A 27,180-nucleotide genomic window follows, 5' to 3' on the forward strand; every position below is an offset into this window, starting at 1 on the left:
TGAAATTCTCCTTAAGTTTTTCCAAGTTCTACTTAATTTTCATTGTTATGTAAATTCTTTTCTTTAGTTTCAAGTTTGATTAGTTTCCAAGTTTCAATTTTGATTTTTGTTCTTATTCATTATGCTTATAAGTTAATATGCTAGTTTGAATGATTGATCACCATTTAGGCTTGCATGTTAGCTATCTTGGTTTGAATTAAGAGTAGACACCATGCTTTAATTCGAATTGAACTATGAATAGGAAGAGTATGTATGGACATTCGACAACAGGGATTAGATACATGCTTGGTTGTTTAAATTGTTCTTCTATGCTTAATGGGTTCCTAATGCTTAATTTTAGGTTAGACAACAAATGATCAAATTAGGGAATTAGGAACACAAGGTTATGACCACACACCATGGCTTAATCATACTTTAGCTAGAATCAATCCATTAATCTAATTGAACTTGGGAACTTATCTACTTGAGTTAGTTATTTCCTTTCTTCCTTGTTTTATTTATTTCCTTTCTTTTTCATTTCTGTTTTGTGTAGGAGAAATGAATTGGATCATTCAATCACCAATCCTCGTGGGATCGACCTCGCACTTACATACGTTATACTACCGAACGGCTCGTGCACTTGCGAGTATCACAAGTTGAGGATGCAGCTTAATCCATTTTGGTGAAGCTGTATCTACGCAACAACACACAAGGGGTTTCGAACCCCTACCACCCTCATTTCTCTCAAACGTCTTATCCACCATGCTACATACAACTTTGTGATTTTATGGTATGCCTTTTGATATTTATAATGTTTCTTTTTCTTTTGTGTTTTCCTTTCTTTTCCCGTCTCTCTTCTCCTTTTTTTTTTTTTTTTCTTTCTTCTCCTTCTTTCTTCTTTCTCCTCTTTTTTTTTTTCTCTCTTTTCCTTTCCTCTTCTCTCCCTTTTTTTTTCTTTCTTTTCCTTCTCTTTAGTTTTCTCTCATCTCTCTTTTTTCTTTCTTTCTTTCCTTCAATCTTCTCTCCTCTCTCTCTCTCTCTCTCTATTTTTTTTCTTTCTTTTCCTTATCTCTTCTCTCCTCTCTCTATCTTTTTTTTCTTTCTTTTCCTTATATTTTCTCTACTCTCTCTGTTTTTTTTAATTTAAATTTTTTCAGTTGTGAGTTTTGTAACATGCATGTTATTATTTATGAACCCGTTACTTATATTTGTTAGTAATTGTTCCTTATAATTTGAGTTAATTATGTATCTAGGGTTTAGGTTTTAATGTTTTAAAGAGAGAGAGGCAAAATGAAATAACTATTTTATATATATAAAAAATATAATTACTTGATTAAATTATCAACATTTAGAATTTTTTATTTTTTTAAATTTGCTATTACTTAGCGCCATTAGCGGGTTAATAGGTTAACCCGAAACCCGCACGGGAAATATATGGGTCGACCCGAAATTCGCACGATTATTAAATGGGTCATAGCAGGTTGGCCCGAAATTGACACGGGAAATAAATGGGTCGACACGAACACGACCCATTGCCAGCCCTATTAGGAGGTAGGGTCATTTTGGTCACTTTTTAATCTGGTAGGATTTTGGGGAATTGAATGACATTGTTGCATAGAGCTCGTCAATACGAGTTTGTAGACACGTAGTGGGCTCAAATCGGAGTTTTAATGAAGAAGTTATGATGTATGGAAGTGCAGTGGCACAACCATAAATATCGCGAAGTTCAAATTTAAGTATAGATTAGAATTCCTTTTTTTTTTCTTCTCTTTTTTTTCTGCGCTCTCTCTCTCTCCCTGACAACCTTTCTTTCTCCTCCGCGCACAACCAGATTTTCAACCGGCGATATCATCGCCGTCCGACCACCAAATCCGACGCCACCACCACCAAAATTTTCGTCTCTCTTCCCTCTTCAAAACCCACTACCTTTTGGAGATCGAAACCATCGATTTAGGGCTCGATTTCAAGCAAAACCCGAGCCCTGTTTTGGACCCGGGACTGCCGTCTGTTCCAAATGTTGCGCTGGCCAGTTCTGGCCATCACCGGCCGTTTATCACACCCAAACCACTCCCCTACCTCTCTTCTGTATTTTTCCTCAAAGACCCGACCCAATTCCAAGTAGAAATCGTCAAATCTGACGCCAAAACTTCCTAGGTTTTCCAGCAAGAAAACCAGTCATTCAAGGCTCTTATCAGCCAAATTAGTCTTCGACGTAGGTATGAAACTTACTCCTCTTGATGTGCTTGATTGCTTGGTATAGGTCTTGACCGGCAGTTTGGAGATTCTCGATCGTCAGAATTTACTCAAGCCACCCACGCGCTGCCGGAGCGTGTGTCGACGTGTCGGCCACTCTATAAGGGGCCATTGTGTCCTAAAATTCTTCCTATGTCATCCCGAGCACGACGGTATGCTCGAATTCAAATTTGGTTATCGTTTGATAGTCGAACGTATTTACGCATATTAGGCAATATCCGAGTTGGATACGTTTGGACCATTGGATCGACTCCATTTCCAAGTATGTTGTTCTCTGTACCTCTAGGATCGTGTAGGAACTTGTGGATCGAGAATCGGAGTTCCGGATACTCCGAATCTTTGAGTTTAGGGTTAAGTAAACTGGTGACCGTCTAATCGTGCGGTCGAGAGCGATCCGATCGCTTGATCAAGACCAAACTCTCGGGACATGTTTAGGAAACTCTATTGGACCTTTCGGAACTTTCAGATTGTAGATCGGAGGTCCTGGGCCCCGTGGGCCCAATTGACCAATATGACTAGTTTGACATGACAGTTGACCAAGGGTCTTTTGAGACAGTCTCGTCTCTTGTTAAGTACTAAAATGGTCGTAGGGATTTTCTTAAAGGACGTGCACCCACTGTGAGTCTCGAGAGCTAGGGTTTTGATTTAAAGTTTAGTGTTAGGTTTGATTATTCAGTTAATCTTGGTATTCTCTCAAATAAGTTCTTTGGCGCTACAAATTACTCTAGACGAAATCGGAGAGGGTTGAGTGTGCTTTGGACCGTGTGTGAGTGGACATTTGTTTCCTGAATAGTTTTATGAAACTCTTGGATTGTGATTGTTATTTGTGTTATTTTAGGGAATTGATGATTTATGGTTACCAGTTTTCTAAATAGTATATTATGCATATTCGAATTTGGTTTGAGAACGGTTTTGAAGGATTATACATGGCTTGAGTTAAGTTAATAAATTATTTATGGTATTTATTTTATGAGCTTTCGGTTTTGTTTGAAAAAGTTTCATATATGGTTTAATTGTGGTTTAATGTTTCATATTCAGTTTGAGAAAGATTTGGAAATGATTATAAATGGTTTGAATCAAGATAGTGAAATTTGGGATCTATTAACGGTTTAAAAAGGGGGTTTTGTTTATTTAATTAACCGTTATGCATACTTGGTAATTAGTTTGGTTTTGAAAGATTGGGGTATTGTTTGAGAAAACCGAGAAAGGATTTGGGAAAGGGTTTTGGAAAAGGGATTTGTGAAAAAGGGAGTTTTTATGTTTAAGTGTCGAGAAGTGAATTTCAAACTCACCTTAGGTACCTAGACGTGGTTGGCTTCGGAAAAGTGAATCGGTTGCCTTCGGTAGAGTTTATGCACATGACTAGGATTGCATGTACCTACATAGAGACTACTCTGTAGGTGTTCGGCCAGAGTATATCTATGAAACCCCATATTTTTAAATATGTATATTAATATTTCATAAAAATTAAATAATTATAATTATTAGTTTTCAATGCTATATATATATTAGTTGTATGGCAAGCCAAATGAATCTAGCTATAGCCTATCAAATCTTATTATATGGCTTTAACTATATCAATTCATTTCAACCTTATTTAATATTCATTATATACACACACACACACACTTTACAAAAGCATTTAGAAAGTTTTTTTTGTTGCTTACTAAGCTTTCTCTTATAGATTGACATGTTGCATTATGGAGTCCTCAAAAACCAATTAAAGCACGAGGTGGTGTATAGCATGAGGTGTAAGAACAATAGGTATTCTTATATATAAAAACTTAACTGGAGAGTGCTCACTAAGCACTCTACAAAGCCTACACATAAGGCTATTTGGGGTGGCAGTTTACCTTCAAGCCACCCAAGTAGTCTAGCAACCTATAGGCTAGTTATGTGGCACAATATTAAGCTTCATCTATATATCTTTGCTGACTCTAGCTTACTATAAATAGCCCTACCAATAGTTCTTGAATCATAGGTTCTTCAAGTTGTGTTAGTTTCCTAAACATCGTAGACAAAAGGAAAAAAGAGAGTGAGAACTAAGTGTGGTGAGATTTTGGAGAAGCTCAAAGTGTTTGGACTTACAACTGGGAGTTATACAATAGCTTTGGATTTGAGGTAGGGGTTTTTCTTGGGGAGGCTTTACATAACTTGATTTAATTAAATATTGTGAACAATATATTATGCTTGGTAATATTATTTGATTATTATCCTTGATATTGGGTGTTTACATGTTGTCAATTATCATTATAATTTGATTAATATTGACATGTTCATATGTTGTCGGTGGTGGTTGGAATTCTTGGGTTAATAAAGAAATTATGGAAAAGAGGGTAATGGGAAGGATCTTTTGTGTAGTTGAGTCTGACCATTGTAGGGACCAAGTTCAGGTGAGCCCGTGTGCACAGTAGACTAGGAAATCGGCGGTATAATTGTCGATTGGGTGATTTGGGCTTGGAGATCAATGGTGTGGACAAGATGACTAGCAAAAAGGGAATTATGGGATAATTGAGATGGGTGTTAGTTTATATAATGGGGCATTTGGAATCACAATGGTAAAATGCATGGTATGGGACATGCAGATTTGCTTGCCCTATTATATGGATTAACGGGTTGGGTAAGAATTGAAGTTCATTCATGCATTGCATAAATTGTACATTATAAATCTCACTAATCACATAAGACATAGGACCCCTACTGAGCTTGTAGTGCTCACCCCTTATTGAATCTATTGCAGGTTTTGAATTTGAAGTTTAGGTGATGAGGGAACAAGAAGAACGAGTTGTGGATAGTTTTGACTGTATTAAGTTCGTTACTTTCTTGTTATTTTGCTTGTAAAATTACAATGTAAATTACTTTGGTTTAAATAGAAGTCTATGTTCAGTTCTCAGGTTTCTTGCTATTTAAATTTTTAGTTTTAGTTTTTCTTTTACCTCACACTTCCAATAAATAAAAATAAAAATATATATAAGAAAAAAAAATTGGGGTGTGACAATATCGCCTGTACCTATGTTGGCTACGCTGCGCAGGTGTCCGACCAATGAATTGCCTATACCTACATAGAGATTACTCTGTAGGTGTCCAACCAGTGTATTGCATGTACCTACTTATGTGGGTGTCCAGCTAGGATTTTCCCCCACCACTTGCCCGATTGTCTACATAGGTGGTTTACTAGTTTCCCCATTCCCCAGTTGCCGTCAGTGTATTGACTGTACTCGTGTCACAAATGCGAGTGTCCGGCCAATGATTTTTCCCCAAGATTCTCCTCTACCACCCTGCCGATATACTACACTGGGTTGGCCAGTTTTTTCCCCATAGGTGTACTTAGGTGGAGAGTTTTTGTATGAATTGGATTGAGATTGGATTTTGGATGAATTGTATTTTTGAACTTGCTTGATTTATTGAATTTAAAGAATGGTTTGAAACTTGAGTTTTGTTGAATTATATTCTTGAGTTACTCGATATTTTGGATTTAAATGTTGTTTGAAATGCCAGATTGTATTAATTGAAACTTTACTTTCCAATTAATTCCGAGGGTGTTTTACCTACATGTGTATTTGTTATATTTTGTTCCTGTAAATATATTTGCTTGAGTTTTAGTAAGTTTTCAAAGGTTTGTGAAAACAAAGGGGTTAGTATGTTATGTATAATTACTTTCAAGAAAAACTTTCTTTTTGTCCACTCATGCTTTTACTGTTTGCGCACCCATGAAGTAGATAGATTAGAGTTCGGACGAGCATGCAAGCTACTATGGCGTCGATGAAGTCCTCGTAGTTCTACCTAGTAGGAAACTTCATTTTCTGTTTTCATTGTTTATTTGGAAACTAACTTTGTAAATTTAACTCCAATAGTTGCTATGATATTTCCCACTTATGACTGAATTTGAGGCCGGAGGCCATGTGAATTTTGTGTGTGCCTTATCTTGTGTGTGCTGCCAGTTGGGATTATTAGATTGCCGTTATTTGTGGGTGTTAATTTGGGAAAAGTCCATTTTACAGGGAAGACTCTGCTGAAATTTCGGAAGAAGTCTCGACCCATTTTTCTTAAAAGTACGGGTGAGAGGTGTAAAGTTAGTGGTGAGTCTGGCATTGTTCGGGTGCCGGAATTTGTAACAGGATTCGACACGAGTTCCGAGGGAGAATTTAGGTCGGATCCTATTAGACAAAAAAGGATCGGACAACCCAGAACACACCACGTGGCTTCTAGCCGTTGGCGAAAATCAGGGCTAGCGCCAGCCTGGCATCAGTGCACGAAAGTTTAAATTTTTTTTACCGTTGGCATCAGGCTGGTGTCAGCCTTGAAGTCAGCAGCCCTCAGGCTAAAGCACGAGCTCGTTTTGCCTTTGGGCTGGCCCGGTTTTCTGGGACCCACGTGCTGGCCAAGCTGTAGAAGCCCTTTGGAACGTAGAATGGGGGCTTGGGCCCCTTGTTGCCCAGGCTGGGGGGCACTACTGGAAGTGCTCTTAAAGGTTCTTTTAGTGCTTTAAAAATGTTAGTTGTATGTGAATCTTGCTCCATGTCTGTTTATCGGTAGTTTGGTGGTTGTGTTGTCCTTTTTAAATTGTACATATGACTAGGTAGTGGTTAAAGCATATATATATATATATATTTTAATGTTTTGTTGTGCATATGACAAAGGAATAGCCACCTTTGAAGTACACCATGGAGGTAGAATGGTAAAGTCTTCGAACCTCAATGAGTGGTGGTTTTATGTGAGGGGTCTGTTGATTATTTGGATTGGTGTCTCCTAGACTACATAAATTTGTTAGAGATATATGAGTATGCAAAAGAGCTCGACTATCATGACCAAGTGGTTGTGACAGGGATACAAAATGATAAAAAAGAGCTCGGGAGTAAAGTTGCGTCCCTTATGGGCTTAGGCTCGAGCCGATCCACGCTTTTCTCTCTGCCTTGTTAGGATCAATGGGTACTAGCTCAACATCCTCCTCGGGCCTCCATCCTTCTTTAGGAGAGACCTTTGGACAGATTCCCTCGTCTTGGTCCTTCCACCGTGATTACTATTGCGAAATAGGTATCCCCTTTTCCTTCTTGTCTGCTCGATTACCATGAATGAGATCTGCTTCCTCCCCTACTTGTTCTCCTCCCTTTTGATCTGTTTGATTTACACAGATGAACCGAGTCTGCTTGCCCTTCTTCAGCCCTTGGACTGAGCATCTTCTCACCATCGCCTGGTCACTATTGATTTACTCGGCACCTCCCCCAAGGATTGGGTAGCGAATCTTCTGGTGCATGGTAGAAGTGATGGCGTTAATCTTGCCAATCCATGGCCTGCCCATGATACCATTGTATAGAGAGACTTCGTCTATGATCATGAATGTTTGTGAGCTGATCATCGGTGGGGAATATACAAAGAGCTCTATTATTCCTACGGTGACCGTGGTCACCCCGATGAAGTCGGTCAGTGACTTGGCTAACTTGGTCTCCATGCCCATCTGCTGGACAACTGAAAGTTGCAAGATGTTGGTTGTATTGCCCTTGTCCACATGAAGTCGGTCGATCACGACCTGCACAATCTGGATGCTGATGACAAAGGAGTCATTGTGCGGCATATCAAGACGAGTGCTAGCATAACTTTGGACTTGTAGAGAATCATGACATTTGAAATGCTTCAGATGGCTCTTGAGATCAGAATCCCATTTGTATGACGTGAAAGATGGCGTTGTGAATCGCCTTGGAAGGGCCACCTACTCGATCTCATTGGTGAAAGGAGAGTAGTTTACTTGGTCTACCTCATTGCGTAGGTATCGTCCAAGTCTCCTCCAATCTTCAAGTTTCGAAGTCGGTCATTCACGAGCCTCTCGACTTCTTCTACTTGAAAGGCTTGCGGCTCACGTTGGTGTCTCCCATGACGCGGGCGTCACTAATCGACTTCCTCATTGACTCTCGGAGGTTGATTTCCTCGGTTGTCCTGCCTGCAAGACGTATTGGTGGACTGAGTATTCGAGGGATTTCCTATGGCTTGTCGTCGTGAATTGGCTCTTCCGGAGAGGGCCGTGAGCATTGTGGGATCTAATATTTCGGCAACCAATCATGAGACGCGACGTGGACAATAGGAATATTCCTTAGGTCAACAATTGTGTTTCCTTTTAATAGGTCAATTGTTTTAGACATAAATTAGGGATTTGATCTTCATTAAATCTCTAATTGATTCAATCTCTCCATTTAAGGGAGAGAATAATTCTCTAAAAAACCATAAAAAGCAAGAGCACTATAAATACATGGCTACACCAAATACATGAGGTAATTCCAAAAACCCTACAAACTCTCTCTTTCTCTCTTATCGCCCCCTCACTCCCTCTCTCTCTCTCACACAGCTCCAACCACACATACGGTTCTGGCTACCTGATTCTCTCGTACCGTAGAGAGAACTCCAACCTTCTCTGCTATTTTCGTATCTTTCTCAAGATCATCTAACTGACTTTGTCATCGGAGGGCCTTTGACCAATACCCCTCGAGTGTGGTCTATTTACTCTAGTCTATTTAGCAAGGATTGAGGAGGAAGACATAGAAGAATGCTTGGAGGGTGAAGAATCAACTTGCGAATATTCCCCATGACGACGGTCTTAGTTTTTTGTTCATGTTTTTTATCTATGATATTAAGCTTTTCTTTAAATAAATAAAAAGTTTTAATAACCAAAATAGTATTTTACTGCAACAAAAGTAAAATAAAAGATGACATATTGATATTTAAACCAGTTTTTTCTCAACCTTTAGATTAAATTCAAGGGTAGGTAATCACAACTTCCTTGAACCATAGGGTCCAAGAAAATGGGATTGAATTCTTGAAACCAGAAGCAATACTTTTATTATATTGACACGCCCACCCACCCAACCTTTAGTACGTTTTCCTTTAGAGCACTTCCATCCATTTGCCATGATAAGGGGTAAGAGCAAGTAAGGATGGTTACTGTTCACATGAATAATATATGCCTTAGCAATTTTTTGTGTGCTTTTCCACCCATTGCCATGGCAATCCAATGACAATTACTATTCACATGTGATTAATTTTATTTATATATATGAGATTAATAAATAAAAATTTGTTAGGTATGCATATATTTTTTTTTGAATTTTTTTGGTAATTTTTCAGAATTATTTTCGATTAAATTTTTTTTTCCTTTGCTGACGTCAGCGCCTACCTTGCCTTGGGCCTTGCCTGGGCTGGGCTGTTCTCTTGGAATCCATTCGTCCAAACAAATCCTCTACGAACCCAATATCTTCCTTCCCCTTATTCGAAGAGAGCAAGAATCAAACGTGGGCTCATCAGCTATAGCACTCTCCCTCATGTGCCCTCGATTGCTCGTCTGCTGTCGGCGGTCAGGTACTGTTGTGTAGCAGCGACGTCGTCTACCAGGTACTGTTCTCTCCTCTGGAACTGAGTCGTTAAATCTTTCGTTCCAGATCGATACCGTACCGCGATTGGTTACGGTCGATCCAGATCGAAATTCGTAGGGGGTGAGCGAATTAGGCAACTATGTTTACAGCTGATAAGGGTATTTTCTCCGTTTCCTATAGGCTTTGAAGGCCTGGGTTTGAGCAGAAAGACCGGATGGACCAGGTTAGTGATGGACGTGCCATTTTTGTGAATTTGGGTCTTTGATTTTACTTTGTTTATGTTTATTTTCTATGACTCTGATGTTTGTCGTTGTGCAGTACGAGAAAGTTGAGAAGATTGGTGAAGGAACGTATGGCGTGGTTTACAAGGCTCGTGATCGTGTCACTAATGAGACTATAGCTTTGAAGAAGATTCGTTTAGAGCAGGAAGATGAGGGGGTGCCAAGCACTGCCATACGCGAAATTTCACTCTTGAAAGAAATGCAGCATGGCAACATTGTCAGGTATATTGAATTCATTGTGACTAATTTCTTCATTAAGGGGTTTTATGAGAAAATTATTCATGTATTGACAGCTTCAACTTCATGTTTGGGCATTCAGTTTCTGTGAATCATAAAAATGCTGAAGGTATTACCTGTTGTCGAGGAAAAGTAGACCTATGAATTTCAGACTTTTCTCTTGAGTTAATATTTCATTTTTGACCGCATCGTAGCTTCAAGTTATAGCATGTTCTTCTTCCTATATTCATTCCCTTTTAAATGGAAATTTAACGTATCAAAGAATCCAAAATATAACATGACTGAGCTAGTTAGTCACTGTTTATTTACTTCACTCTGATCATGTTGCTTTGCCTGGCTTATCTGAGCTTGACCAGGAAAGTGGCGTTTCTTTTGGTGTGTAAGCATGAGCACCCCAAAAAATAAATTAGTGGAACAGGGATCCTCATAGAGATGTTTAAACAAAGTCATTGGGGTGTGTCCTAAACTCAGTGCTTCTAGAATGTATTTTAAATAGAAGACAAATTCAGTATATTGAAAACTTTTTAATCTGCTTTCTTAGGCATCCACCATATTTCCTTATGGCTTGTTTACATTGCAAGATTGTTCATATTTGGTACTTACACTTTTATTGTCTATCAGGGAAGATATATTTAACAAATTCTTCTAATTGGTATTTGCTTAACAGGCTGCAGGATGTAGTGCACAGTGAGAAGCGTTTGTATCTGGTTTTTGAGTACCTCGACTTGGATCTGAAGAAGCATATGGATTCTACTCCTGAGTTTGCAAAGGATCCTCGCCAAATAAAAGTGAGCGATTGCTTTCTTGTCTTTACAAACCTTTAATTGACCTAGTTGCTACATTTAGTAGTTATTTGATCACCCAATTATAGTATTTCATCTCAGGTGCAGTCCATCCCTTGACTGTCATGGTTTGGAAATTTTGGCAAGGTTAGAGAGGGCTGGAATGGAGATGCATGTGTGATGCAGGGCAGCGGCTATAAGCTGCTGTCCAGTGACCCAAACATACCCAAAATAGAGATAATAGAAGGATAAAGCAATAGAATTGAAGTTGGAACGAAGATAATTGAGTTCTAGGGCAAAATCCCAACAGAAACTGTATAGACTAATGTCTGAAGTTATATTCATCAACAAAAACTCCATACAAGAGTCTCTAACTAGCCTATTTATACTAGAAGACAGAAAACCTAATTGACATGGGAAAGTAAAAACCTAAACAGGAAATTAAACCAAATCCTAGTAAGAATAGGAAAACAAAAGAAGTAACTAATAATTTAAAGTAAATAGAACCTAGCCCAATTGACTGACGGGCCTAAGTAATCTTAGAGAGGTGTAGGGTGTTAATTTTTAATTTTAATTTTATTTAAGAAATTTAGCTTTCGTGAATAAGTATAAGAGGCTATCATTTGTAGGCTTTTTATTTAGCTTCCTGCTTTTACATTTGTCATCTATTTATTTGTGTACTTCTTCTCTTAGTTTGTAAAGCAGATTTCAAATACTTTATGGCCCAATGTTGTGTGATGCTTATGATGTTTACTTCTGGTTTCTACTGAGGTTACCGTATATCATGCTTGAAATTGTTATATTGTTATGTAATCCATCCTGATTTTGACACTAGACCACTGCAATAATAATCTTACAATGAAATCTTGTTTGGCCATGTCCCGTTTCTGCAGATGTTCCTTTATCAGATTCTCAGAGGCATTGCTTATTGTCATTCACATAGAGTTCTTCATCGAGATCTGAAACCCCAGAATCTGCTGATAGATCGTCGTACCAATTCACTAAAGCTTGCAGATTTTGGACTGGCTAGAGCATTTGGTATTCCTGTTAGGACATTTACTCATGAGGTATGAGTGATTCATATCATGACATTTAGCTGTTGCAATAATTCAGATCAGTTTTCTTTCCTCTCACACTGTAATTAATGGCAATAGAAGGCAAAGAAAAAATGTGGCAATTAGTACCACTTGAGCACAATTTAGTGCGTCTGTTGCAATATGATGCAAAATTGAACTGCTTTGCTCCCAGAAAAATCACATGTATTTTAATTAAAAATTAATATTTCTGAAAGCAATATTTAGGTAGTTTGATATGTTCACATTTGAGCGCTATTTAGTGTGCCTGTGTTTGTGTTTTAATATTAACAATAAAGTCTTAACCAAAAAAAAAAAAAAACAATTAAGTGATTTAACTGTTGGTGGTTCTGCGTAGGTGGTGACTCTCTGGTATAGAGCGCCGGAGATATTGCTTGGTTCCCGCCATTACTCTACTCCAGTAGATGTGTGGTCCGTGGGTTGTATATTTGCTGAGATGGTAAACCAACGACCTTTATTTCCTGGGGACTCTGAGATTGATGAATTGTTCAAGATATTTAGGTGAAAGATTCCCAACCAAATCTATGCTTTTCTTTCCTTCTTTTTTCCTTTTCGTGGAAGACATGCAGCCAGATGGCTGTAGACCATGTTATGCATCCCATCATCCTCAATGTATCCTGTCGTACTCACACTGTTGCTTTTCATATGAAGAATCATGGGTACTCCAACTGAGGATACATGGCCTGGAGTGAATTCTTTGCCTGATTTTAAGTCTTCCTTTCCTAAGTGGCTTGCTAAGGTAATTGGACTTTATGCGTGTTGCTATCTAGTCCCATTATAAAATCATCAACCTATGTGTTACTCATAATATTGAGAGAAGCATCCTTGACTTTGCAGGACTTGGCAACTGCAGTTCCAAATCTTGAATCTGCTGGCGTTGATCTTCTCTCTGTAAGTTCATATTCACTTTATGCAATCCATTGGGAAAAAATTGTTCATATATGTACATCTACACTGATTTAATTGTGCGTCCTACACGAGTTCCTAGCCAGTCCCACAAAGATGTTAGTATGGTATACGGGGAGTACTGTAGTTTCCCCTATTGCCAAAAGAGAAGGACCTTAATTTTCATTGGTAAAATTCGATAATCGAATTTGGAAAATAAAAAAAGAAGTTTCCTGCGCTTCGATCCCCTGGAAGCAAGTCCTATTGGTGATTCATGTTGTCCATTTTTTTTTCTTAGTTTCCTTTTATGAATTTATTTCAGCCACAACTTGAGGAGTTCAGTGGGTTTGTTGATTGCAAATTTTAATATGTTCATTCTTGACACTCTCTCTGTTGTCAGCCCACATGACATGTAGCAAATTTAAGTGGGCTTGATAGATGAGCAGAAAATAATTGTTAAACACGACAGGAAAGCATCTACTGCAGTTTGGTTTTCTATCATTTAAGTATTTGCTTTTTTATCTTCCAGAAAATGCTCTTCTTGGATCCCAGCAAAAGGATTACGGCCAGGACTGCTCTTGAGCACGAGTACTTCAAAGATATTGCCTTTGTACCCTGATTCCTCCTATCTTCACTTCGTGGCAGAGAGTGTTTATACTATAGTGTAGCATCCTGTGAACTTTGCTTGAATGAGAAATGTGTGTTGCTCTTGTGATTTTTCCCCCTCATTCCTCAGACATAGTTCCGATTATGTTGATTTGGCTTTCAGCAGACGTTATCATCAATTACAGTCTGCCCTTGGTTTCTTTCGTTTCCCATTTACGCTTAAGATATACAGTAGTAACATTTTCTGAGTTGCTTGTAATTGACGATACATATCCTGTGAGAAACAATTTTCCCTCGAGGAATGTAAAGGATAGGTTTGCTTCTGATATGTGGTCATTTCACTTGTTCAATGAAAATGACATTATCTCATTTTCGTCTTCCTACCAAAGGCGGATTTTGCTAGAAATTAATCCAGTATGTTGTTTGGTTCCTCCGAAAATTCAGAATTGTTAAAAAATTGTTATGATTGATTGGCAAATATGTGCAATGTTATGTTGTCAACTGTAGTGGAAATGTTTAGATTCTAGAATTACTTGCTTACAAAGTTCTCTCACATGCGTTATGGTAAGGCTAATTATGTTATGGTAAGGCTAATTATGTTGCTGTATCTTCTCGCAAACTTGGGATCATTACATTTGCTAATTATGGTTTTATTTTTATTTTTAATGTCTATGTTTTCTTATGTCTTTATGGAATGAATTATTTGTGCAATTAAGTATTTGTTGCAAGTGATTTGATTCTGACGTAATGACCTGAAAAGTGGACTTTTGTAACTGGTTTTCCTTTATAATGACAGGCACAATAAAAATGAAAAGGAAAGCAAATAAGCTTATATTAACCAAGCATTATTTATATATAGGGTATTGTTGCTTGACACAGTTCCTCTTGCTTCAAGCAATGTTGAGCCATGGTTGCCGTACTTTCCTTGCGTAGTCAGTTACCTACATTTGAGAAAAAGTTTCTGTGTCGAAATTTGACATTTCAACTACTTTTGGATAAAATTGAAGGAAATATTATCTCCAAGCTTCAAATATGGAGAAGATGATAAGTATCTAAATTTGACGACTGACTTTTATTTTTCAAGTACATGTCATTTTAACTGGACTATTCCACGACTTGTCGCTATCACGTGACGAGAACATTCCACAAAATTTTTCTTTATAAAATGAGATTGCAATAGGAGATGCACTAATTGCTCTAATTGTAGGGGTTTTGATAATGATGGGATAAAGACCTAGATCAAAATGCACCACAAAAGTCAATTAGGCCATGTTGTCTTCTTTTGAGCACTTAGAATTTGTCTTCTCTTCCTTTCTGACAGAGGTACTCAAAAGAAAGCAAGAGAAGAGGAGAGAAGACCTACCAGAAAAGGAAAGGGGAGAGAGAAGTTTGAAGCAAAAGCAATAGGAGAGAGTATATAGAAGTAATAAGAAGAATACTTATAGGAGGTGGGTTTTGTGGATGCAGATAGAGGCCAAATTGAATTTGGAGCTGTGACAAATGCAGAAAATGAAGAGCCTTGGGAGCATTTCTAATAGTGGGAGGCTATCAACAGAGGAGAGCGAGGATGAGGAAGTTTCAAGATTGGCAATATCAGCATGGGAAGCTAGAGAGGAAGAGATTGAGAGGAAGAAGATGGAAGTTAAGGAGAAAGTTGAACTTCAATTGGGTCGTGCTGAGGAAGAAACTAGGCGTTTGGCACAGATTTGGGAAGTAAGTTCAACAAACTTTTGTTGGAATATTTTTCCTTTTCACAATTCGCTTATCAATTTATGTTAAGACTCTCAAGCTATTGAAATAGGATCAAGCATGTGTCCAAAAAACATTACTTCGGTAATCAAGGGCAAAATGTTGAGTGTTGTAGTGTTACTAAGCGGGACATTTAATTGATTGAATACGCGATAGAGGCAAAGCTAGGCCTCATGACTTGAAGGTTAGAAGGGTACCCTACCCACTATGGATATCCACTAAAAAATAAAATTGGAAGCCTAAAACGATGTGATTTTAGACATGCATTGTGGACACAAAATATAAGGATCCTATTCTGAATTTATTTCGACCTTGTTGGATACTTTTTTTGTTCTTGATTAGGAGGGCTTGGTAACATGGTTCACTAGTAATTTGAACCCAAATGACTTGCCTATAGGACCTATTCTTCTTAGATGGCCACATAAATTACTTCATAATGAAATTATATCATACATTTACAATCTAGTAGGAGCTTGAAGTGATGGGAGATCCCATGAGGAAGGAACTTGCAAATGTAAGGAAGAAAATCGACATGGTTAACCGAGAGCTGAAGCCACTGGGACTGAGCTACCAGAAGAAGGTGCTTAACAATTGCTAATCATGCTTAATTATACTTTCACCTAGTTACTGCACTAATAGAGCATGCATCTACTCACATCTCATTGACAACAGGAAAAAGAATATAAAGAAGCGCTGGAAAGCTTCAATGAAAAGAACAAAGAGAAGGCTCAACTTGTAACCACACTGATGGAGGTAAGTACTAATTCTCATTTGCTCTACAAATTTATTGTTACATCCCATTCTGCACTTGGTAATCCTTCCAATTTGTAATCTGCTTACCAGATGCTGACCGAGAGCGAGAGATTGAGGATGCAGAAGCTAGAGGAGCTGAGCAAGAACATAGAACCCACACATTGAAATTTCCTAATGCTGATCAGAAGATTCCATTGTCTAATATATTCAATTGGTACCTCTGGAAATAAATTTTTTGGATGTATGGAGATTAAAGACTAGAGGAATCTGCATTCTTGGCAGATGTCTCGTTTCATTGTATCAATCCAGATAAGAGAAATTCAAAGTTCTATGGTAAAACAGCAATGCAATTTTTCCAAAGGAATCTTACATTTTATTTTCTTCACACCAATAGCAAAGCTGGTAACAATTTTTGGAATTTTGAGGACCTATTATTATAATTATCTATAGTTGAAACATTATGCAATTAATATGATTTCCAGGCAAAATACTTGTTAAGCAAGCATACACTTTATGTTTGTCAAACTTTATGGAAGGGTGATGCGACCAGAAGAAATTCATCATAACCAGTACACAGACCTCAAGATCGCTTACAAGATAGTTTATGCAGTCGATTTTGGAGATCGAGTTCATTTATAACATATGCAAAGAAGTTTCAATAAATAATCTTAAATTTCCACATAGTGGTACTAAGAAGTTCATTCATTTATATATACATACATATACCTGTATACCTTAAAAAGGTCTACCAAGCATACTATATCATCTAAAACAGCAGTGGATTCTAAGGATGTCAGAAAGACAGTAATATTGGCATCTTTCAACAAGTCTATGGTAGACATGTACAAGATCTTTAAATCAGTCTAGCAATGAGTTCACAAGTGGAGGTTTGTGCCAACGAAACATGAGAGCACAATACCTTAACTTCAATGAAAATGGAGATTGGTCACAATATATCTTTTAGAGGACAGATTTTTTTTTGTTTTAGTTTTTTCACCTCCACTTAATTTGGCAGTAGTTGTTTGTACTCTGCCAGCAGCTTTGGGATGTCATCCATACGCAACTGAAAATCATTACGTAATTAACAACCTATGAGAAGATGGGAAATAAAGGAAAGTATATATAAACAGAAACTAGAATGACAAGTACCGAAAGAGAAAAATATAAGCATGTGGTAAAGATAATGATTAATTTGATTGTATTGCATAACTAAACATAATTTAATACCTGGTTAACATTTCTGATATGATAAAAACCATAAGCCACTTTTCCAGGAAAACTAGACTCAATGAACTGCATATGAGATCCATCATTCGCCCTATTATAGCCACAATGCAAATTCCACACGAGAAAAAGGAACAAAAAAACTAATGAGCAAAGTTTAGAAATAAAAAATCCACAAACAATGGCTAAGAACACATATAAATCCAAAACAAACGATTAATTATTTCAATAGATCCTGCAACAATGTATAAAAAAAAAAAAAAATCACATATAATGATTACCCCAATTAATAAAATTTCATTAATTGAATGTCTTGAACATCTGTTTCAGAAAACAACACCAATTTCAAATTTAAGCAACAAAACCAATCTGGTCCAGAGTATCATCGTACTCCTACCATTGGAGTCTCCAGCTTCACACTATCATCTTGCTCCTACCATTTTTTTTTTTTTTTTTGAATAGAAACTTATATATTCAAATTAGAAACAAGAACACAGAACAGGAACAAGTGGATAAGGAATCCACAGAGCAAAGCAAAAGCAGGGAGCAACAGCACCCACTAGAGAACACGCCTAAAAGGAAAAAAAACAGCCAAGAAAAATCAAACAACCAGATCTAGAGCAAAAGAGAACTAGGAGGCCATCATTTCACTGCCGCACACAAATCACGACAAATAGCGGAAGCAGACAAATCCTTAAAGATATTGGTGACAGAAGCCCATAAAGCCGCCCAAAACTTCACTCTATCCCAAAGCTCGTCCACCCCCACCCCCTTGTAGTCCTCGAAAATCCTTCTATTCCGTTCAATCCATAAATTCCAAAAAAGAGCCTGAACTAAGCACCCCCAAAGGACTTTAGCCTTTTTCCCTTTACCCAGAGCAACAAAATTGGAGGAAAATAACTCAAAACAACCTTTAGGGGTGACCCAGACAGCTCCAACTTCCTTCAGCAGTGACCACCAAATCTGAATAGAATAAGGGCAATGAATGAACAGGTGATCCACACACTCCCCAGCAGAATTGCAAAGCACACACCAATGGGGGGATAAACACGTAAAGGGGCGATGTCGCTGCATCAGATCGCACGTATTAACTCTTCCAATGGCAGCTTGCCAAACGAAAACCTTGACCTTAGGAGGGGTTTATCTTGCTCCTACCATTGGAGGACTCCTAGCAGCATCATTTTGACTATCACTGTACTTGCTTTTCTAAAATAACCCCTTTTTATCCTATTCTAACTTCATGTACAGCATGCATGGTAAATATTTATTAGAAGTATATCATCAAATTGTTATTTCAATTTAGGAAAAATCTATTAGATAAACTAAGTAAAAATGAAGTGAGCAGGCAAAATTTCCAATAACACTTCCCGAGCTGTGATACAATTTCTATAATCATTATACTGTACCAGAACATAGGTCATGGACTCAACTCAACAACCCATGCTATGTGAGTATCACGAGCTAGAATAGGATATGATGTGATTACTGTGTGTACCACAACTATATACATAAAACGCAAGACTGAAAATTTGTGTATAAAAAAAAAATTTGAGCATCTTGTATGCACAGCCAAAGATAATTTGAGGACTTTGAGCTAGCCATTTGTAGTTAAGCTGGTAATATCTTTAAAAACAACCACATAATTCTCAAAAAGTTCAGCTTATTGTTCTTACTGAAGACGACGAGTAATCAACCGTTGGTAGTCCCGAAGCAAGGGTCCAAGCTCTTTAAGTGGTATATGTCTTGGTGTAGATTTCCTCCAGTGGTCACGAAGTGCCTGAGTTGTATTTTTGTTAGTTTTGTACTTTTTCACACCACAGATAGCACTTATCATTTAAAACTCAAAGTGCCTAGTATCAGCATCATAAAAGTACCCTACCTGAATATCTGAAACCTGTTGATTACTAGAAACTCTTTCTCCAACCAAACTCGATGCTAGTTGAACAAATTCTTTGTCTTCCAACTCATCCACAACTGGAACACCATTACCAAGGAGATAAACTGATATTCCTAATCTTTTTTGTAACTCTGAAACAACAGATTCTTCCATTTGGCTCTCCTGTTAAAATTAGGAGGAAGTTAAAATCTAGCAGTAAGCAAGTAATTTTTGGAACAAGTCAAAATATGCATGCATTCCCGACTTTTAGCCAAAAAGTTTGAATAACAACCAACCAAGTTCAACATGATTCTAGCAGACATGATTAAAGGCAACAAAAAGTTTATGAAAGGCAGTTTACTACTTGATAACTCCATATAGAAAGTTGGATGTAATTAGAGGCATTTGCTATACCTTGCCTTCAGATTGGACATTGTTATTTCCCATCACCACATCCTTATTTTGAGGAAGATTGGTTGGTGAAGCCGCAAGTAATCTCTTTGCAATAGAGTCCTCTACAGAACAAGCAAAACGTGACAATTAGAACATGTTAGAATTAGGTTCTAATTCAAACTTCATGAGGCATTAAAGAAATAAACAAAGTTCCCCTTCTGCTTGGACAAATATATAGCAGGATCATGAAATATTTTTCTTAGCTAATAATACATGCTTCTAGCATTTTCTCTTCTCCAATAAACCCACTTTTAAGCCTTATGATGATTTTAGAGCCTGCACATCATGACCAAAATTACCGTCCAAATTGTGATATAAATTGGAATTGTTAAATCGTAATATCAAAATCTAACCTTGACTTTTCACCATCACATTGAACATTTTGTAACCGTTCCAGCAGGAAAAAAAAGGGTATAAAATAGATTGAAGACCAACTACAAATTTCGTTTTTTTAGAAAGTTTGGCAATATTCCAAGTTTAAGGAAAATTTTATGGTTCACAAGATTTGAGGTTATGACCTAAGGCACTCAATTTAAAGCTCAAAGGCAACAAAGTTACATAGAAGATTGTTCACAACATAACCCAGTTCATCTTCAAAAGTGGTTGGTGAGACAACAAGCAAATGATTAGATGAGAACAATAAGAAGACATATTAGTACCTTCGGGAACCAACCACCATAGATCACCAAATGTTGATTTTCCATCAAAGCCACCAAATAACAGATAACGCGAACCCATGCATGTTAGAGAATGATACGCTCGAGCAGGAGGGGGTTCATTGCCAGTAGGCAAGCGCTTCCACTGCGCAGAAACTTGATTCCAGAGGAAAGAAAAATTATAAATAAATGCACGAAATAAGGAAAGAATTCAAACCATGTCAATAAACAAAAATGTGTTGGGTATGGTCGGTAGGGAATGATTCACAATTTTGTAAATCAAGTTCTGCCAAAGAATGACGGAAATCAAAACAACTATATCAAAAACTTAGAAATGTCTCACACTATACAGTTGTCTACTAAGTATATAAGATATAATTAAGAAAATATTTCTTCGGCATTTAAAGTAATCCCCATTTTGCTAATTTTTATAAACTGATCTTAATAGTGCAACACACTTTTCTATTTCAGGTTTCCATGTTAAGCAGTGGTTGTTAATGGCATTAGTCAAGACATCTGTGTACGACAACCTAAAAGTTTCTGTAGGTTCTCAATTATAGGATTATTCAAGACTGCAGTATATTGGCGGGCAATGAAATACATTTTACTTCTTTTTTCTTCTCTAACATAAGAAAAGTGGACCAATAAAGCACATGGGTTGTTGAATACTGAAATTTTAACTGGAGCACTTGTGTTAGTTGAATGGTAGGCCTATTGCTTGTCAAAACAGTAGTAGCACAGTAAAATTAAAATGGGTCATCAATATTATGATGGCACATTCCGCACAAATCAGCTAAAAGACAAACATAAAGGCAAGAAGTAGTCACCCCTGTCTAAAACAATGCAGTCATTGTAATAAATGTCATAACGACTCAACCAGCCACCCGTTCCATGGCCACCAAATAGCAACAGCTGCAAATACAGTTTCTATAATCAGGTACAAAAGACAACAATAAAATATTGAAAACAAAAAGGAATAAGATGATATGATAATATCCATTGTCATCATCAATAATTTTTATTTTTATTTTTTTATACAAGCGATAATCTACTTTAAACTAATCAAAACTATGGGGAGGGGGACTCGAACTGAGGTGCAGAGTGGGGAGCACATCTGCTCTAGCCAACTTGGCTAAGCCCATATCTGCCATTGTCATCATCAATATAAATATGATTCTTGTAATCAACAACCATAGAATACAGAACTGAAGTTTACTTGCTTTGGCCAAAGTGCTACAAAAAGATAGATACTAGGGTAAACCTCTTCTCGTTAGTCTAAGATTCAGAATTGAAGTGTATCTTCTTTATCTTATTGTGTGTGAGTGTGACAGATTTTTAGAATTGGTTTGACCATTCACAATTAAACATATTAACTTATTTATTTTATATGCATTTTCTTTCCTTTTCATCCCTCCTCTCCTAATTTAAGGCTCGGCCTACAATAACCATGCTTTCCCAAATTATCACCATATATGGAACTGATCACTGAAACAACCTTTATGAGGGCAGATCTGAATGTTACAAAAAATTAATCTACAACTTTCTGTAAAGAAAATCTGAAGCAACTTTTTAAGGTTAAGGTTCCTGTAGGTCAGAATCCAAGTGTTTCTAGACAAATCTACACTACTTGCCATGAGAGCTGAATGCAGACAACTTATGCAAAAGTAAGGCAATTGTAAAAGTAACAAACAAATGAAATTTTCCACTAAAGAAAAATTCTGAAGCTACTAGTTCAAGTAGTGATGTCTATCACCAAGGAAGAAAGCTCTTAAATGGTGAACATGGCATCTGAGAATATGTATGTAAACTTAAAGCTTTGAATGGTGATCCTTCTTCCTTTACTAAAATTAACCTATCCTAACCAGTTTCTCCGTAATAACACAACAGTACAAAAGTAAACTGAAGTGTAATGACGTAAATGTCGTCCATGAAGAAAGTGTATCAAACATAAAAAAACTTAAAGCAAATGTCACTTACATAGTGCCCTCCTGATGTGATGGTATGGCCGCAACGTGGAGAAGGAGCTTGACCAGGAAGCTTCAATTGGGTCCATCCAGGTGTTTCATTCTCTTGCTTCCACAACAAAGAAGACAAAATACTAAATTCAGTTGAACAACTAAAAACCAAGTAGTAATATATACACATACAATGAGTATCTTGAATTGACATATATGAAGCTAGAGCTCTTGGATTTGAGTACTTTAAAAAATGAATAAGAAGAAAAGTAAAGCTAAAAGAAACAAAAGAGAAGAAAAATAATAGCCCTAAATATGTGCAGAACAATCTCCTCCATATCAAATACATGTGCACTTCCAAGTGAAGAAATTGCGGGGAAGGGGTTCCTTAATCCTTATAGTACCATTTGGAAGACAGAAGCAAAACTAAAATGATGCATCCATCTTTCAGGAAAAACTCTTACGTATCTTTTGGTGGCTAGACCTCAGTTTGGGAAGGTTCAAAGAGGGTGCAACAAAAAGCTAATACCATGGTTGAATGTCAAAAGGATGAGTAATTATACTATTTTAATTTCCATGGCAGTAATTAGAAGGTGAAAATCCATCATCTAGACTAGTGCTGTAATAGGAGCACAAGTTACAGTTATCTTGAGAGGAAACATAATATGCAATAAAATAATCTCAAGAAATAGAGCAATTTTCAGAAACATGAGAACAAAGTAAAACCAAAAGCCAGAGCCATGACAAAACTCATGTTGAATAAACTTAAGGGAAGTAGTAGACTATCATAAAAACGGGACTAACTGCTAACCTTCTTCGATTAGACCTTTCAGAGCCCATAAATCACCCATGATTGGACCTCCACCTCCTATGAAAGGCAAGACGAGTACTCATGTCAGCTAAAAGCCGCTAAATCCACTAAAATGAACCCAAGCATCTAATGCTTGTTCTTACACAGAAAAGCAAAAATTGGCATACATACATATGAGCTATACAAAGAGTGAAAAGGAGAAGAGGAAGAAAAACAAAAGCAGCACCAGCAGTGAATTTGAGATTGATTAGATTACTATTCATATATCAACAAACAAAAATAAATTCATATATTAACAAACAAAAAATAAATTCAAATATCAACAAACAAACATAAATTCATATATCCTGTTACTTTAAATCAAACAGTTCAAGGTAATCATATGGACAGTCAAACTGTAGAAGTTTGTTATACCAAATTATTCAAGCATTCAAAAAGCTTACGGATACAATGTAGTAGTATTATCACTTAATAAGGAACGCCCCAAATGACTAGTGCGAAAACATAGACCCTAAAATGATCTGCAATAAGGGATTTCCCGTGGAAAGAATGGGCTATCTTCACAAGTAAATTTCATGGGAAGACCCCATGTGGAAAATGAAAATTTCTTCTAGGGGTGATGAGATTTACCTTGGAATTACAAAATCATAAAAAACATTATCTCAACATTGACAAAATAATGAAAGAAACTTTTACAAATAAGCATTCCCTAAATCACTATTTATTTTTATATTTTTTTTCTGTTTTCTTTCTGCAAATTAGTTGCCACTATTGGAACATAGAAGGGAAGAAAACGAGTAATGCAACTCTAGTTACATTGTGCCATATATTATCTAGAAGGAACAGTAAATGATAACAAATTACATCCTTTTACCATAATGGAGGGTATTGCTCATAGCAAACTAAAAAAAAGTCAAATAGAATAAAATAAATTAGAGAGAGAGAGAGAGCAAAGAAAAGTGAAACTAGAATAAAGAGTCGGTTAATGACATCCAAGTATTAACATAGTCAAAGCATGCTACTTCACCTCTGCCACCATAGACAAGCAACCTTTTCTCAACCATGGTAGCTGTATGGCCACATCTTGCTGGTGGCAATGATCCAGTAACTGACAGCTCCATCCACTCTAGTGATACTGTTTAAGGAAGAAGATCAAGAGATAACTGATTTACAACCATTTCAACAAATGTTCTCAACCAAACATGAAGCATAAAATAACGTGTAATTCAAAAATCATAGAGAAAAAATTACTTGTATCCATGACATACACATCTGACAACCACTTTTTACCATCCCAGCCACCATACCTGCATTTGTTTGCATTTTACGTAACAACAGTTAATAGAGAAACATAACATCACCTAATCAATAAAAGGTGCAACAAATATACTCACATAACAATTTTCCGATTTCCAATTGCTGAAGCTGCAGCAAAATCTCGTGCGGAAGGTAAGTCGCCAAAACTTGTTAACTCTGACCATTGCCATATATCTGGAACAAACATAAATGTTTTTGAGGCAGAGAAAAATACCGTATTATTTAATCTAAAGAATGATTACCACAACATTCTATCCAACTTAACATTAATTCTCCAAACTGAAGCAAGAACAAACTTAAATTTATATAACACATATTCAATACTCATCAATTAAAAGGGAGGCAAAAGAAAAAGCAACAAACCAAATAGATCAACTTTGATAAGCACATACTTATCGTTCTCATGCATTGTCAGAAGCATATAATAAATAGATTCTTACCAGTATCCAGGACCCAGAAGTCACCTAACCTGAAACCGAACTTCATTGTTACTACCATTTGCATTAAAGTAACAGAGTAATAGAGCAGAGCGTGTAATGGATGTGAAGATACCTCTTGCCACCGGAACGCCCACCAAAGATGAACATATGACAATCAATCACAACAGCAACGTGAAAGGCTCGCGGGCTTGGACCGACTTGTCCATCAGAGCCACCAGTGCACTCTGGCTGAAACCACAATTTGTTATCTGCGAAGAAAAAACAAATCCTAAAATGAGATTCTATAGTGAAAACGGTAACACCAAGTATACCCAGAAATTCCAGAGAGTAAAATTTACAAAATTTGAATGAATTCATGAGAAGCCAGAGGAAAATATCAATCAAATTCGGACTAAAGCACAATGAAATGTATAGAGAGTGAGAAACAAAGTACCAATGTCATAGACGACGATATCGCTGAGAAACTTCTTCTCTAGAAGGCCTCCGAACACGACCACCTTCGATCCACCGATAATGACGGCAGTGTGACCACTGAGAATTCAAAGCATAAACTAAATTCAAATGGAAAATCTTCAAAGCTATATACCCATATGAGAGAAAGAGAGATACAGAGACAGAGTTTTTGCCTGCGAGGTTGGGGTAGAGTTCCAGCAAAATCAGAGGAAGAAGCTCGAACCCAGTAATGCATTCTCTCTTCTTTCGCAATTCGCTGTGCTAATCACTGTTACTTGTCACCAAATACTGTTCACCACCAAGCTCCGTTCTGTTCGTTTTTTTCGTTTTTGTTCTGTTTTGGTCAAATCACCAAACTGTGTTCTAAGCTCTCAGCAATTCCAGTTATGCTTCCGATACACGGATCTTTACTTGCGGACCTACCGGTCTTTTGTTCTCAATAATGGGTTGTTTTTGAATTTTTTTTGGGTTTGGGTTTTTGAAAGTGAGGTTTGTACAAATTTGAAGCGTTTTTAAACTTTTTATCACAAGCCTCTTGAATTGACCATATTGTCGCATACACACTAATTTGTTGTTGATAGTCTACATTACCTATTATTGCCAACATGGTCTAGTTTAGTGGAAAACTGCATTGACTTATAGATTATGGTCTCAATCTCAAGTTTGAATTTCCATAACACTGTAGTAGTGTGTGTGAGAAACTTATATTAAAAAAAACATGTGAATGTATACATACTAATTTGATCCATCAAACTTCATTAAATTAGTCACATGACTTTCATCAAAATATATCTCATCCACAAATTAAACAAAATAAAGTTCATGTTATTTGCTGGATAAGGTCATATGCTCTTCATTCAAAGTTTCACATTGAAGTTACATTGAGGAGAACATATGAACTTATTGAGCATAGGATGTGAGGTTTATTTCTTTTTTATGAAAGCATCATTTTAAAGTTGGTCACATACCATTAAGTGACCTTTTTTTTTATTTTTTTTATTTTTATAAATAAAATCCAAACAAGAGAGATCAAATTGATGTGTGCATCAAAAGGTTAAGGACCAAATGGATTGATTTTTGAACATTTTAGGATTAAAAATGAAGACTGTTAAACAATTCAACCATTCAAGATAACTCACTAATTTTAAATTGTGTTTCGGCCTTTCTTTCTCCATATTCCCAATCGACCAATGTGAGTCATGTTAGTGTATGATTATGTGATTGGCATTCCCTAGACCTTAGATAGATCAATATAAATGGTAAACTTGTTGTGATAGATTAGGAATGACAAATGTCTCAATCCCAAGCTCTGATTTGAAGCCACATAGTTCAATCAACGATTTCTAAGGTAATATCATCATTCAATCATGCATCTTGATTGTGCTGAATTTAGAATTGTTTTCAAATCAAGGATTTGTTTGCAGCTTTGATTTTAAAATAATTAAAGTTTGATTGGGAAGACTTAAGTTTGTTTCAATTCAAAAAACTACTTTCCAGTTTTTCACCTCAAAAGTCTTCTTTGTTTTCTTATTTGATTGGGATTCATCTTTTTCATTATACCATTCTTTCTAAATTGATTTCTTTGTGACATAATGATTGGAGATCAATTAGTCTTCTTTGTAAATCAATATATTTGATTATCAATTTTAGTTGCTGATTAGTTTTCTTTCTTTTTTTAAAAACCACTATAAAAAGGAAGCCTATGCTTCATTCTCTACACAACTTTCAACGTGAATTTTCTGATTTTCAACCAATTAAAGAAAGTTGATGTTGTTTTCTTAAGGGTAGATCATTAAGAGTAAGATTATCTTGGTGATTTGTCATTTCATACATTTGCATTCATCTGCATAAGTTACAAGTGCCTCATACCTTCGGCGAGTTTGAATTGATCGTGTCCAATATCTCATTCAACATAAGGAGAGAAAGAAGTAATCCCGTGAGAAGTTGAATTACGAAGAAGTCAATAAACATTATCTAGAATGTGTATTAGGATAAGTGTGTGAGTACTTTGTGTAATC

At 36.7% G+C, this 27,180-nt stretch overlaps 3 protein-coding genes across 3 annotated transcripts; 2 read left to right on the forward strand and 1 right to left on the reverse strand.

Moving 5' to 3' along the window:
• The first annotated feature begins 9,452 nt into the window (after positions 1-9,452).
• CDC2 (cell division control 2) lies at positions 9,453-13,844 on the forward strand. The gene is made up of 9 exons (XM_088247739.1): positions 9,453-9,609; positions 9,771-9,813; positions 9,909-10,093; positions 10,776-10,896; positions 11,784-11,957; positions 12,322-12,485; positions 12,636-12,723; positions 12,822-12,875; positions 13,399-13,844. Exons 2-9 carry the CDS (start codon positions 9,805-9,807, stop codon positions 13,486-13,488), a joined length of 885 nt encoding a protein of 294 aa, XP_088103865.1. The 5' UTR covers positions 9,453-9,609; positions 9,771-9,804; the 3' UTR covers positions 13,489-13,844.
• Positions 13,845-14,720: 876 nt separating this feature from the next.
• Positions 14,721-16,337, forward strand: LOC110764981 (uncharacterized). The gene is made up of 4 exons (XM_021968039.2): positions 14,721-15,188; positions 15,694-15,804; positions 15,897-15,977; positions 16,068-16,337. Exons 1-4 carry the CDS (start codon positions 14,976-14,978, stop codon positions 16,140-16,142), a joined length of 480 nt encoding a protein of 159 aa, XP_021823731.1. The 5' UTR covers positions 14,721-14,975; the 3' UTR covers positions 16,143-16,337.
• A 289-nt stretch (positions 16,338-16,626) lies between these two features.
• On the reverse strand, positions 16,627-25,637 carry LOC110764993 (Galactose oxidase/kelch repeat superfamily protein). The gene is made up of 16 exons (XM_021968053.2): positions 25,336-25,637; positions 25,143-25,240; positions 24,822-24,957; positions 24,710-24,738; positions 24,347-24,443; positions 24,204-24,259; positions 23,980-24,087; positions 22,953-23,009; positions 22,164-22,255; positions 21,014-21,098; positions 20,190-20,342; positions 19,492-19,592; positions 19,081-19,260; positions 18,875-18,978; positions 17,205-17,295; positions 16,627-17,040 (listed from the first exon to the last, which is right to left on the reverse strand). The coding sequence occupies exons 1-16, from the start codon at positions 25,395-25,397 to the stop codon at positions 16,981-16,983; spliced, it is 1,509 nt and encodes a 502-aa protein (XP_021823745.2). The 5' UTR covers positions 25,398-25,637; the 3' UTR covers positions 16,627-16,980.
• Between the last annotated feature and the right edge of the window lie 1,543 nt (positions 25,638-27,180).

The sequence above is a fragment of the Prunus avium genome, chromosome 2, assembly GCF_965620075.1.
Source record: "Prunus avium chromosome 2, drPruAviu1.hap1.1, whole genome shotgun sequence".
In the NCBI taxonomy this organism is placed as follows: domain Eukaryota; kingdom Viridiplantae; phylum Streptophyta; class Magnoliopsida; order Rosales; family Rosaceae; genus Prunus; species Prunus avium.

Excerpts from the sequence above, each read along its gene's own strand:
- LOC110764981 (XM_021968039.2), top strand. The coding sequence starts at position 14,976 with ATGCAGAAAATGAAGAGCCTTGGGAGCATTTCTAATAGTGGGAGGCTA. Across the intron at positions 15,189-15,693 it reads GTTTGGCACAGATTTGGGAA|GAGCTTGAAGTGATGGGAGA; the intron begins GTAAGTTCAACA and ends ACAATCTAGTAG. Across the intron at positions 15,805-15,896 it reads GACTGAGCTACCAGAAGAAG|GAAAAAGAATATAAAGAAGC; the intron begins GTGCTTAACAAT and ends CATTGACAACAG.
- CDC2 (XM_088247739.1), top strand. Across the intron at positions 10,094-10,775 it reads CAGCATGGCAACATTGTCAG|GCTGCAGGATGTAGTGCACA; the intron begins GTATATTGAATT and ends TTTGCTTAACAG. Across the intron at positions 12,486-12,635 it reads GAATTGTTCAAGATATTTAG|AATCATGGGTACTCCAACTG; the intron begins GTGAAAGATTCC and ends TTTCATATGAAG.
- LOC110764993 (XM_021968053.2), bottom strand. The coding sequence starts at position 25,397 with ATGCATTACTGGGTTCGAGCTTCTTCCTCTGATTTTGCTGGAACTCTA. Across the intron at positions 20,343-21,013 it reads CTGCATTGTTTTAGACAGGG|TTTCTGCGCAGTGGAAGCGC; the intron begins GTGACTACTTCT and ends TCTGGAATCAAG. Across the intron at positions 17,296-18,874 it reads TTGATTACTCGTCGTCTTCA|GGCGAATGATGGATCTCATA; the intron begins GTAAGAACAATA and ends TGGCTATAATAG.